Source organism: Planococcus citri, chromosome 4, assembly GCF_950023065.1.
Source record: "Planococcus citri chromosome 4, ihPlaCitr1.1, whole genome shotgun sequence".
Taxonomy (NCBI): domain Eukaryota; kingdom Metazoa; phylum Arthropoda; class Insecta; order Hemiptera; family Pseudococcidae; genus Planococcus; species Planococcus citri.
The window spans coordinates 8,934,631-8,945,373 of record NC_088680.1 but is presented as its reverse complement, the minus strand read 5'-3'; the positions used below and the strand labels follow the sequence as shown (position 1 = coordinate 8,945,373).

Genomic DNA, 10,743 nt, shown 5'->3' with positions numbered 1-10,743 from the left:
TCGAGGATTCTTCTTTTTCTGCTAGACTTGGGTGGAATTCTTTCATTGTATGGTATTTTTTTTTTTTTTGGAAGTGCATGATGGGATATTGGCTTCTGGGTATTTTATTACGTCATTCTATCGAACTGAGCTGATTCATGAACAGCGTAGTCGAAAATGACGAGAAAGTAGAATCAAAAAACCCCCTGCACTTGCAGCTGCACTTGAATGTGAAAATAATCGTATTTGTTGATGTGCCCTTCGATGTATTAAATGACTCTATACGTGAATTACGCAGAAATTTAAAAAAATTGCGAAATGAAAATAATTTTCGATGTTTAATAAATACAATATTTCGCGTTAGGATCAACTCAGTTGATGGTTTACGAAATGAGAAAATACAAGTATTTTCAAATCAGAAATCAAACGTAGTGCACAGTGAGTTATTGATGTTAAATCGAGAAAACTGTTTTTAAAAAATTGATACGTATAACTTCACAATTCGACAATATGGATAAATTTCGCGGATATTTTTGGTCTTTTTTGGTGCTTCTCAACTTCCTGTCTTTTGTCTTCTGGTGAGTTATTTTCTTATTTTTATTATTCGAGGAAATTCTTCTTCGAATCTAAATAATGTGCTAAGATAATGAAAAACATTCGTCAATATTTTCAAGATAATGACTCCTGTAATACTTTAATTGTGAAAATTTAATTTCCAGCCAATCTGAGACCACTTGTCTCGAAGGTGAAAAAGCCAAACAATACAATGAACGATTGACTCAAGATCATAATAAGTACAGAAGCCTTCATGGAACACCTCCTCTGGAAGCAGATGACAAAGTACGTAATACACATTTTTATACCCCCTTCCCCCTCCCCCCCAAAAAAATCAAGTCTTCAAAGTGCATCCAGATTTTTAAAATATTCTAATAAGAGGTAGGAGTTTTTTTTCCCTGTATTTTCTTGAACCATTATGGAAAAAAATTTGAGAAAAAGGGGGGGGGAGTCGCAATTTTGGATGGATTGCGTCTCTTTTTCACAACTTTTTCATCTTTTATCAATGATTATTGATTATATACCCATTCAATGTGTTTTGTTTTACTAAAGTTAATGGAAGGAGCTACGCAATGGTCTAGAAAACTGATAACCGAGGATAAATTTGAACACAGTCACGGTGAAGATGGAGAAAACCTTTATACGGAGTCTTCCACAGATCCTCTAACTGAGGCAGAAATCGATGCAGTCAAGCCATGGTACGATGAAATAAAGCTGTACACGAAGCCAGAGTTCAGTGCCGAGACAGGTAGGTATCTACAGATAATATGCTGTAAATGATAAAGTGACCTACTACGTATTAGTCAGTTCAGATGCTGTTAAAATAGTTAGTTACGTTCGACTTTTACAGGGCATTTCACTCAGGTGGTTTGGAGAGATACCCGTAAGGTGGGCTGCGGCTTGTGTTCAAAACTTGATAATGGCATGACAAAGGTGATGGTCACTTGTAGATACTCTCCAAAGGGTAATATTCGGGGCCAATTTAAAGAAAATGTACCTGATCTGCTGAAATCAGGCGCATCAACTGCTAACTCTGAAGAAACATCTTTGACTGATACTACGGAGGAGCAGACAATCGATACAGAAGTTGACACATTTGATCCTTCGCATTTTACACCTGTCTATCAATCAAGTAGAGCTTCGAGTAGTACAGGAACTGGAGCTTCTTCTATCGGTACAGATACTTCGTCATTTGCAACTTCACAATTGACAACTGGCTCTGGAGAAACTGGTAGTACTTCAGGTAGTATAGAAACTTCTTTTTTCGGTACAGAAACTTCCTCATTTGCAACTTCACAATTGACAACTGGTTCTATAGAAACTACTTCGTCCAGTAAAGAAACTACTACTTCACCTAGTACTGGAGGAACTGCTACAACTACAACTAGTACTTCTAAACCAACAACTGACAGTACAAAAACTACTTCTAAGGGGACTACAACGGCTACAACTGCACGACCGGATGAAAATTCGAATTGGATTGAAGAAATATTATTTGTTACAGTGTTGGTTGTACTAATTTTATGTTTAGTACCATTGGGTATTCTGCTGGTGCTTCTGTATAAGCAGATGATCTATTTGCGATGATTTTGTAATATTACAATGTGAATAAATATTTATTAGTCGGCTTATATTTTGATAAGAAAATCAGGAGGTGCCTGCTTCTGATTTTGAGTGCGTGATTTTACAAACATTGGCAGACATTTTCAAACAAGGACATTTTTTGTATACTTGCACTCTCGATTTGAACAAAACTAATCTACTAAGTAGATAGAAACAATGTGTTCTAGAGGTTAAAATTCATTTTTGAATTTTTAACGAAGTTTCGAAGAATTTAAAGAAAGAGTTGTTTCAAAGACAATTTTTAAATTTTTTTTCAGAAACATAAAATTTTTTGGTCGAAGTGAATCAATGCGAAAAATTCTTTCAATTCAATTAATCACAACGCTAGAAGTTCATTTTTGTTCTAAGTATTCAGAATGATTCAAAAGTTTTTGGAGAAAATTGAAAAATCTTGATGCCTCCGGAATGGTTAAAAACCAGTACCCAATTGTTGATGTGAGTGGTTTGAATCTAATTTAGCTCAAAAAATTTTATTTCATAAAAAAATTAAAAATCGATCTATAAAACAGATTTTTTAATTTTTTCCAATTTTCAAAAATTCACCGAAACTCCAAAAATGAACCTCAGGTTTCAAAATTTCGGTTATGGACGGTTCAAGACATGCTCTTTCGATCTAATCAGTTTCTGGGGATGGCTTTAGACCATTTTGAAGCCTCCAGCAATTTTTCAGAAATTTCAGTCTCCAAAAAAAAAAGTCGTAAGCTCCAGAACAGCTGGAAACCACCTCCAGTCAACTGAGCATGTTGAAATCTGGGAATCAAGTGAATTCTAGCTTTCCAACTTCATAATTTTAATTTTCAAAAATCTACTGGAGGCTCTGGAAGTGCTTAAAACGGTTCAAACCGGTTTCAAATCTATCCCGATGAGGGGGGTCAGAAAAATCGGTTACATATCAAATTTCAGCTTTCTAGGTCAATTTTGTAAAATTTAGTTTTTTCCACTTTTGGTCCGAACTGATTTTCAAAAATTTTCCAAAAATCGAAAAATGCTTTTCAGCGATTGAAATTTTGGTGTCTGAAGTACTTCTGCGCGTCCTCTTTTGATTTAGCTTCGTCCGGTTCAAGATTCTTCTGTCAGTTGTGATTTCACTCTTGTGATATCAGACATCCTGGAGACTTTTTATCAAACTTAGGAGGGTCACATCAGAAAAGCAATTTAAAATTCGAAGCCTGATTCCATTTCTTTTCCTTTTTTCAAAATTTTGCTCAAAATGAGGAAAAGCTTCCCTTTCACGCACTCAATTATTTCCAAATGAAGCAACTTCAACAACCACAAAACTTGAAAAAAAGTAAATGTCACCAAAAATAATCAAAAGTTCCGAGACTTGAATAAAACATTTAAATGTAGAAGGAAATTCATTTTTAAAAAGTCAAAAAAATTTAAAAAAGCACTTTATCGCAATTACGTACTTACTTATCTGGCGAAAAAATGATATTTTCTTAAATTTTTACTAGAAAAATTTCAATTTAATTCAATTTCAATTTATTGCCACAGAGACTAATGTTTTCGTAACTTTTCGGTAATAAAGCAAAACTTTTTGGCAATTTTTACAATTTCTAGCAAAAAACGAGATTTTTACAATTTTAGCGAAAGGCAGAGCTTTTTTGGCGATTTTTGGGAAAGAAGCGAGCCACAATTTTTCTGTTACCCTATGTTTGGTAAAAATTGAAACCTTTTAGTACTTTTTAGCAAAAAATGAAGGCCTTTTCTGGCAATTTTTGGCATTTTTACTTAAAAAGGCAAGATTTTGCAGCAATTTGGTGAAAGGCGAAAATTTTTTTAAATTTTTGGTAAAATACTGGCTAAAAATAATGGGTAAGTACTTTTTTGCAGATTTTGTCAAAAAAGATGAGGCTTTTTTTGCATCTGGGGAAAAAGTGACTTTTTTGGAAAATATTGGCAAAAAGCGAAACTTGGATAATTTTAGCAAAAAAGCAAGCTATTTTAGAAATTTCTGTTAACAAAGCAAAAATTTCGAGGAACTGAAATTATGTGCAAACAAACGCCAGTTTTTAGAAATTTTTTCGCAAGAAACATCACTTTTTGGTAATTTTAACACAAGCAGAGGCCTTTTGCTATTTTCTTGAGAAAAGTGAGACTTCGGCAATTTTAGCTAAAGCTGGCTAAAGGCAGGACTTTGTAACTGTAACGCTCTCGAAATCCAAAATTATGCATAGAAATTAAAAACATTACAAAATAAAAATAAACCGCTATGTTTAATAAATATTGATTCTTGAAATAATATATTTATGTTGAAATTCTCTGCCGACCAAATATTTATAGAACTAATTGCGTTATTTCATAATAATCGCGTTGAAATTTCAATCAACTCGATACTCGAGGGGTATAAATTAAACAACGAAATAAAAAAATATTTCCAATTCATAGATTGGTGTGAAATGTGCGATGGCGGAAAATCAAGAATAACTGATGATTTCTGGTGACTTATAAACTAATAAGTCGATATGGGCAATTTTCGTGTACTTTTTCACTTAGTGTTTGTGTTCATAAATGCTACATCGTTTGTGCTCTGGTAAGGTATATATTTTTAACTTATTCTCTGGGTATAGTATTTTCCACACTCCTTACTGAAAAAAAATGAAAAACTGTTTCCCTGTTCATTCGTAATGAAATTTTTAAACTTCAAACCTGGACTTGCATGAAGTGACAATCCCGAATTTTTTAGGACATGCGGGGGGGGGGGGGAGAAAACTACTTTTTTCACAAATAGCTCAAGAAAAAAATATAAAAATTACGCAATCTTTATTTTTAAATTTCGGCGATCGTGCTGAAATTATTGGTTCATTTATTTTCAGCCAAACTTGCCTTGAAGGCGAAAGGGCCAAACAATTCAACGACAAATTGGTCAAAGACCATAACAAATACAGAAGTCAACATGGCACACCTCCGCTAGAACCAGATCTCAATGTAAGTAATAACTATCCATTATACCCTTTTAGACTTTTTAACTCATCCCAACTAGTTCATTTCATCTGACAAAAAATATTCAACTTCTTTCCAATCAAGTTAATGGAAGATGCAATAAAATGGTCAAAACAATTGGCTAATACGAATGTACTTCAACATGGGAGTACTGGAGAAAATCTTTACAAGAATACTAATACTGGTCCTATAGATGAGTCGCAATTGGATGCAGTTAAACCGTGGTACGATGAAATAAAGCTGTACACGAAGCCAGAGTTCAGTCTTCAAACAGGTACAAGCATTTTGAATTGATCGATAATCTATTTGAAAAGATTGTTTTGGGTCAAAAGGGGCAAGTTCTACTCGTAGAATACAATAGGTACTCGTACATATTCAAGATTCTGCATTGACCTGTAGTATTGCCATCAAAATTCGAGACCACTTTCAGGATTTTACTGGGCGGTCTAAGTTTACTTCTCAGATATTTCGCATCAATTGAGCCAAAACAGCAAAAGATATCATTTCTGAAATTGGAGAAAGATTTTGGAATACAGTGGTCCCCGCTTTTTGGCCATTGCCAATTCCAAAAAACTGAAAAACATTGAAAAAATTTTCGGCTATTTTTTCGATTTTCTGAAATTGGCAATAAATGGCTGGAAAATTGGCGTTCATTTCAATCAAATTGCACAAATTCACTTTTTTTTCATCATCATTCATCATGAACTTTGACCTGGGGAGCTGTTCAGCCCATCTGGGAAACTGTAGAAGAATTTGCTCGCCAATGTGTCATCAAGTTTTTTCTTCTGTCTTCCTCTGCTCCTCTTGCCAGTTGGAGTGTATTCTTTGACTTTTCAAGGGGACTGTTCATCAGGCATTCTATCAACGTGTATTCGCCATTTCTTTCTGTAATCTTTCACCTGTCCAATGATTAGCTCTGCACCTAGCTCCTTCAGGATGCCTTCATTCCTTTTCCTATCATGTCTCGTATATCCTGCCATGGCTCACATGAATCTCATTTCCACTGCGGTTACTCTGCTTTTTATATCCTTTCACAACGTCCATGTTTTGCTTCCATACAGCAGCACTGGTCTTGCCAGCGTATTGTAAATTCTTATTTGAGTTTTGGCTCTGACTTTTCTAGGAGGGATAGCTAGGTTTATTACCGTGCTTACTCTCAGGAATTTGTTGATCTTAAGTTGTGCATCGACCTCTCCTTTGTGAGATAGCTAGCACACGAGATATTTAAAGCTTCTGACTTGTTCAGTTGTTCCACTGGCAGTTCATTTACAACAATTTTACTGCGTATTGGCTCTTTCCCCTCAAAGGCCATACCCTTTGTTTTTGACGATGAGATTCTCATTCTGTATTTATCTGCTAGTTTCTGGAGGTTGTACATCACTCTCTGCAAGTCATCTTTGTTGTCAGCAAAGACCGCCTGATCATCAGCAAATAGTAGAATATAAACTTGGGTGTCATTGATGTCTAGCCCTCTTGGCTTAGTTTCCAGCCATTCTTTAATCATGTCATTGAAGTAGATGTTGAACAGGCTACATTACATTGGGCATCCCCTCTTCCTATCTTCTTTGCTTCTGGCATGTTTCCGGATCTTACTCTTATTTCATAAGCAATTGTACCGCTTCTCTAGATCAACAAAGCAAATGTGGCTTTCTAGGTTATACTCTTATCTCATCTCTATCAGCAGCTTTGTTGCATATACTCCATCTATGCACAATCTTCCCTTTCAAAATACACTTTGACATTCCAATATTATTGGCTCCACATGGCTCTCGATTCTTCTCGCTAGCATCTTTGCAAGTATTTTGAAAGCAACATTTAGCAGGCTTATTCCACAGTAGTTTCCTGGGTCATTTCGGTATACCTTTTTTGAAAATGGGTAGGTACTAGGGGTGTTTTATAAGTCATAGCCACGCTCTGTAGCTAAGTTCCTATGAAAGCTACAGAAAGGAACGACCGCTTGTTGGATTCAGCAGGATTTTCTGAGTTGGAATACAAAATTTTCTGTTGCTATGTACATTTTTGAGTGTTTTACACTCATTTGAAATGGAAAGTCCTTTGATGTGTCTGTCCAAATTTGGCAAACAACATGTAGTCATCCATTTTCACGTCGAGGAAAAAAATTTGCATTGCTCGGCTTTTTGGCTCAGTTTTTGTCGAGTATTTGCTCTCTTCCTTTAAATCATTCTACAGGAGCTCTAAATCCTCAAAACAGCATGGCACGCTCTCCATCAACATTTTTCAACTGATCAGTGATTTTTCTTCCTCAAAATTATTTCCTCAGCATGATCATGAAAATGGACGACTGCATGTCACTTACCAAATTTGGATGGACACATCAAAGGACTTTCCATTTCAAATGAGTGTAAAACACACAAAAATGTACCTACTGACACAAAATTTTGTATTCCAACTCAGAAAATCCTGCTGAATCCAACTAGCGGTTATTCATTCCTGTAGTTTTCATAGGAGCTGAGCTACAGAGCGTGGCTATGACTTATGAAACACCCCTTGTATTATGATTGCTGTATGGAAGTCTTTGGGTATGGTAGCACCTGATACTGATAGTATTTTATTGTAGAAAGCTAGCAGTCTCTTCTTAACAGTTATTGTAGCGTTCTTAAATGAGTCTGTTGGTAACTTATCACTGCCTGGGGCTTTTCCATTTCTGGAGCTTTTCAAGGCCCCACCTGGTTCCTCTCAAAAAATATCTCATACTTCATCTCCTCATGGTTTGACACTTCCACTTCACTATTGGGATAACTCCATAGGTTCGCATAGTATTTGACCATTTTTTTGCAGTTTGAAAAAATAAATAAATTTTGGTACCTAACTTTTTCAAACAATTTTGAATTTTTTTTTAGGTCAAAATGGCAAATACAAAATCTATTAAGGTTGCTACACAGAAATTTTTGAATATTATGGAACCTTATTACTTGAAGAGCAAAAAAAGATGATCAACATTTTTTTATATTAAAAAGGTTCAAAAACTAAATTTTAAATTAGTGCTCCTCCCACCCTCAGGAAAGAAATACAAAAAAAAGGCCTGCCTCTATGTACATATTTCAAGCACTGAAAAACTGAAAGAAAAAATCCTCATAATGTTTTTTTTTTGGATTTTCAACCCTGGCTCACCACTTCAAAAAACTTGAAAAAAATACCAAAAATACTATATGGCTTGGGGTCGACATTTTTTGGGCTTTTTGGCTAGAAAACAGTGCAAAAAAATTGAAAAAAATCCATGGATTAGCCCCCACTCCCTCTATACCCAAACCAGAGATTTCAAAATTTGTGATCAACATGGTGATGAATACCCTGGAATTTCCTCCATGAAAAACACAATTTTTTTCGTATTATGGTTGAGGGGAGGAGGGTTGGGTGAAATTTTTTCAACTGTAAAATTCTTTTCTGATCCTTCCAAAGATACACTGTGAATATTTTCAAAATCTGAGCCAAGGGCCAATTCACCTACCCCTTCCTTGAATATTAATCATCATCGCCATGTTTCACAGGTCATTTCACCCAAGTGGTTTGGAGAGATACCCGTAAAGTTGGCTGTGGTGTATGTTCAGGTTCTGGAGGAACAGTTGTCACTTGTAGATACACTCCACCTGGTAATTTTCGGGGACAGTTCGAAGAAAACGTACCTCCACTAAAATCAGAATCTAATCAAGATAACAACGATGGTCCGAATAATATGCAGCCAACAACAGATCACGATTATACTCCGGAAAATACAATATCATCGAAAGATTACGATGGATATAATACAGGAGAGATTGAATTAGAAGAAATCACTTCCACAATTCGTCATGAAGAACATTACGTTTCAGATACAAGCGATTATGAAGAAACCACGCCATTTAGAAAAAGAATAACTCCGAGTACAACTCCTCAACCAAAAAAACATTCAAATACGATCGAAATAATATTACTATCATTAGCAATAGCTGTTTTAATTCTAAGTTTGGTACCAATTGGAATTTTACTCAAGTTTGTGTATAGTCAGTTCACCTCGAGGCGATGATTTCGCACCAGGTATTAAATAAACGTGTTGTAATTAAAAACTAGATAACCCGTTTTTCGCGCATACTGCGCTCCTCTTCTAGACGTGAATTGTTCATTTTGAAAATTTAGAAAATATCTTTTTTCGCCTATAATTCCCAAACATTGTTATTGTTGCTTTTTGCCGGAAATTGTGAAAGGTTATGGCTGTTTTAATAATTGACAGAAAAAAAATTGTTTCAAAGCAAAAATTCCAATAATTCTTACTTTTAAATCAAAAATAACCCAAAGCGTAAATTGTTCTCTAAAATATCCTAAATTGAAGCATCACTCTGTCATTGCTTTATCATTCATTAAAATAATGTCCTACTTTTCTACAAAAATTGAGAAAAAGTATCATCTTTCTTATAACAATTGCCTGAAAAGTCATGGTTTCATTTTTCAAAAAGTTGGCAAAAATTTCAAGTTTTAGGCAAAATTGCGAATTAGGCTACCTACTTATCACCTTTTTAGCAGAAGTTGCTGAAAAATTCCAAAAAGACTCGTTTCTTTCCTACAGTTGAAATGAAACTAACACATCGGATTGGATCTAATACCACATGACTGAAAATTTCAAACTTTCACTTAACTTTGACCGGGAACTTTTTTAAGCTTTCTTCAAAATTGCGAATGTGTCAAAATGTATTTTATGGCAAGCTTTTTCTAAGTAGACTATGAGTACTCTAAATATTGGTTCGGTACTGGAGAATACTTCAATAAAATACTTACTTGACACAATTTTAAAAATATTCCAAGATTTCCGATTCAAAACTGCAGTTAGGAATTTCCTTAAAACGGATTCTAATTTTGTCAAGAACTCACAAAAAAATTAAACCCCTCAGATTTATGAGCCTTTTGGACTGAAGAAAAAAAAATTTAACAAAATACTTGACAAAATTTTAGAAATATTTCAAAATTTCTGAGTCAAAAATGCAATTAGGAATTTCCTCAAAACGGATTCTAATTTTCTCAAGGACTCACAAAATTCATGTGTACATCAACACCATTGTTTTTCTGTTTTGAGCTTTTGAAAAACTTTTTAAAGCTCCCTTCAGAGACTTTTCAACTTTTGATAAAAACCATCGCAACTAAAGTTTAAAAGCTATTTTCAAATTAAAATATTATTGAGTAGTAGAGAATACTGATTGTATGAAGCTTTTTCATCTTTTTTAAGCTTTAGGATTTTATTTATGCTTCTTCAAAACTGCGAATGTGTCAAAATGTATTTTATGGCAAGCTTTTTCTAAGTAGACTATGAGTACTCTAAATATTGGTTCGGTACTGGAGAATACTAATTTTTTATGTCATATCTGAAGCTTTCTAAAAAATTTTCAGCTTTAAGCTTTCTTCAAAATTTCACGAATATGGTCAGAAAGTATTTTTTGGCAAGCTCGATATAGGTAGACTATACATACTTTAAAATATTCATTGGGCACTGGAGTATTCTAATTTTTACATTATATCTGAAGCTTTTTGAACTTTTTTCAGCTTTAAGCTTTCTTCAGAATTTTGCGAATATGGTCGAAAAGTATTTTTTGGGGAGCTCTTTTTAGGGAGACTATACATACTTAAAATATTCATTGGACACTGGAGAATTTTAAT

At 34.5% G+C, this 10,743-nt stretch overlaps 2 protein-coding genes across 3 annotated transcripts; both read left to right on the top strand.

Annotated features, from left to right (window-relative positions):
- The first annotated feature begins 344 nt into the window (after positions 1–344).
- LOC135844371 (uncharacterized) lies at positions 345–2,165 on the top strand. Of its 2 annotated transcripts, XM_065362532.1 has the most exons (5): positions 347–557; positions 699–819; positions 1,087–1,282; positions 1,385–1,777; positions 1,853–2,165. In XM_065362532.1, exons 1-5 carry the CDS (start codon positions 490–492, stop codon positions 2,119–2,121), a joined length of 1,047 nt encoding a protein of 348 aa, XP_065218604.1. In that variant the 5' UTR covers positions 347–489; the 3' UTR covers positions 2,122–2,165. The 2 variants fall into 2 exon arrangements, with proteins under 2 accessions (XP_065218603.1, XP_065218604.1); XM_065362531.1 differs by having other exon boundaries at positions 345–557; positions 1,385–2,165.
- Positions 2,166–4,520: 2,355 nt separating this feature from the next.
- LOC135843558 (uncharacterized) lies at positions 4,521–9,164 on the top strand. Its single transcript, XM_065361493.1, has 4 exons — positions 4,521–4,690; positions 4,974–5,085; positions 5,185–5,374; positions 8,610–9,164. The coding sequence occupies exons 1-4, from the start codon at positions 4,623–4,625 to the stop codon at positions 9,122–9,124; spliced, it is 885 nt and encodes a 294-aa protein (XP_065217565.1). The 5' UTR covers positions 4,521–4,622; the 3' UTR covers positions 9,125–9,164.
- The last annotated feature ends 1,579 nt before the right edge of the window (positions 9,165–10,743 follow it).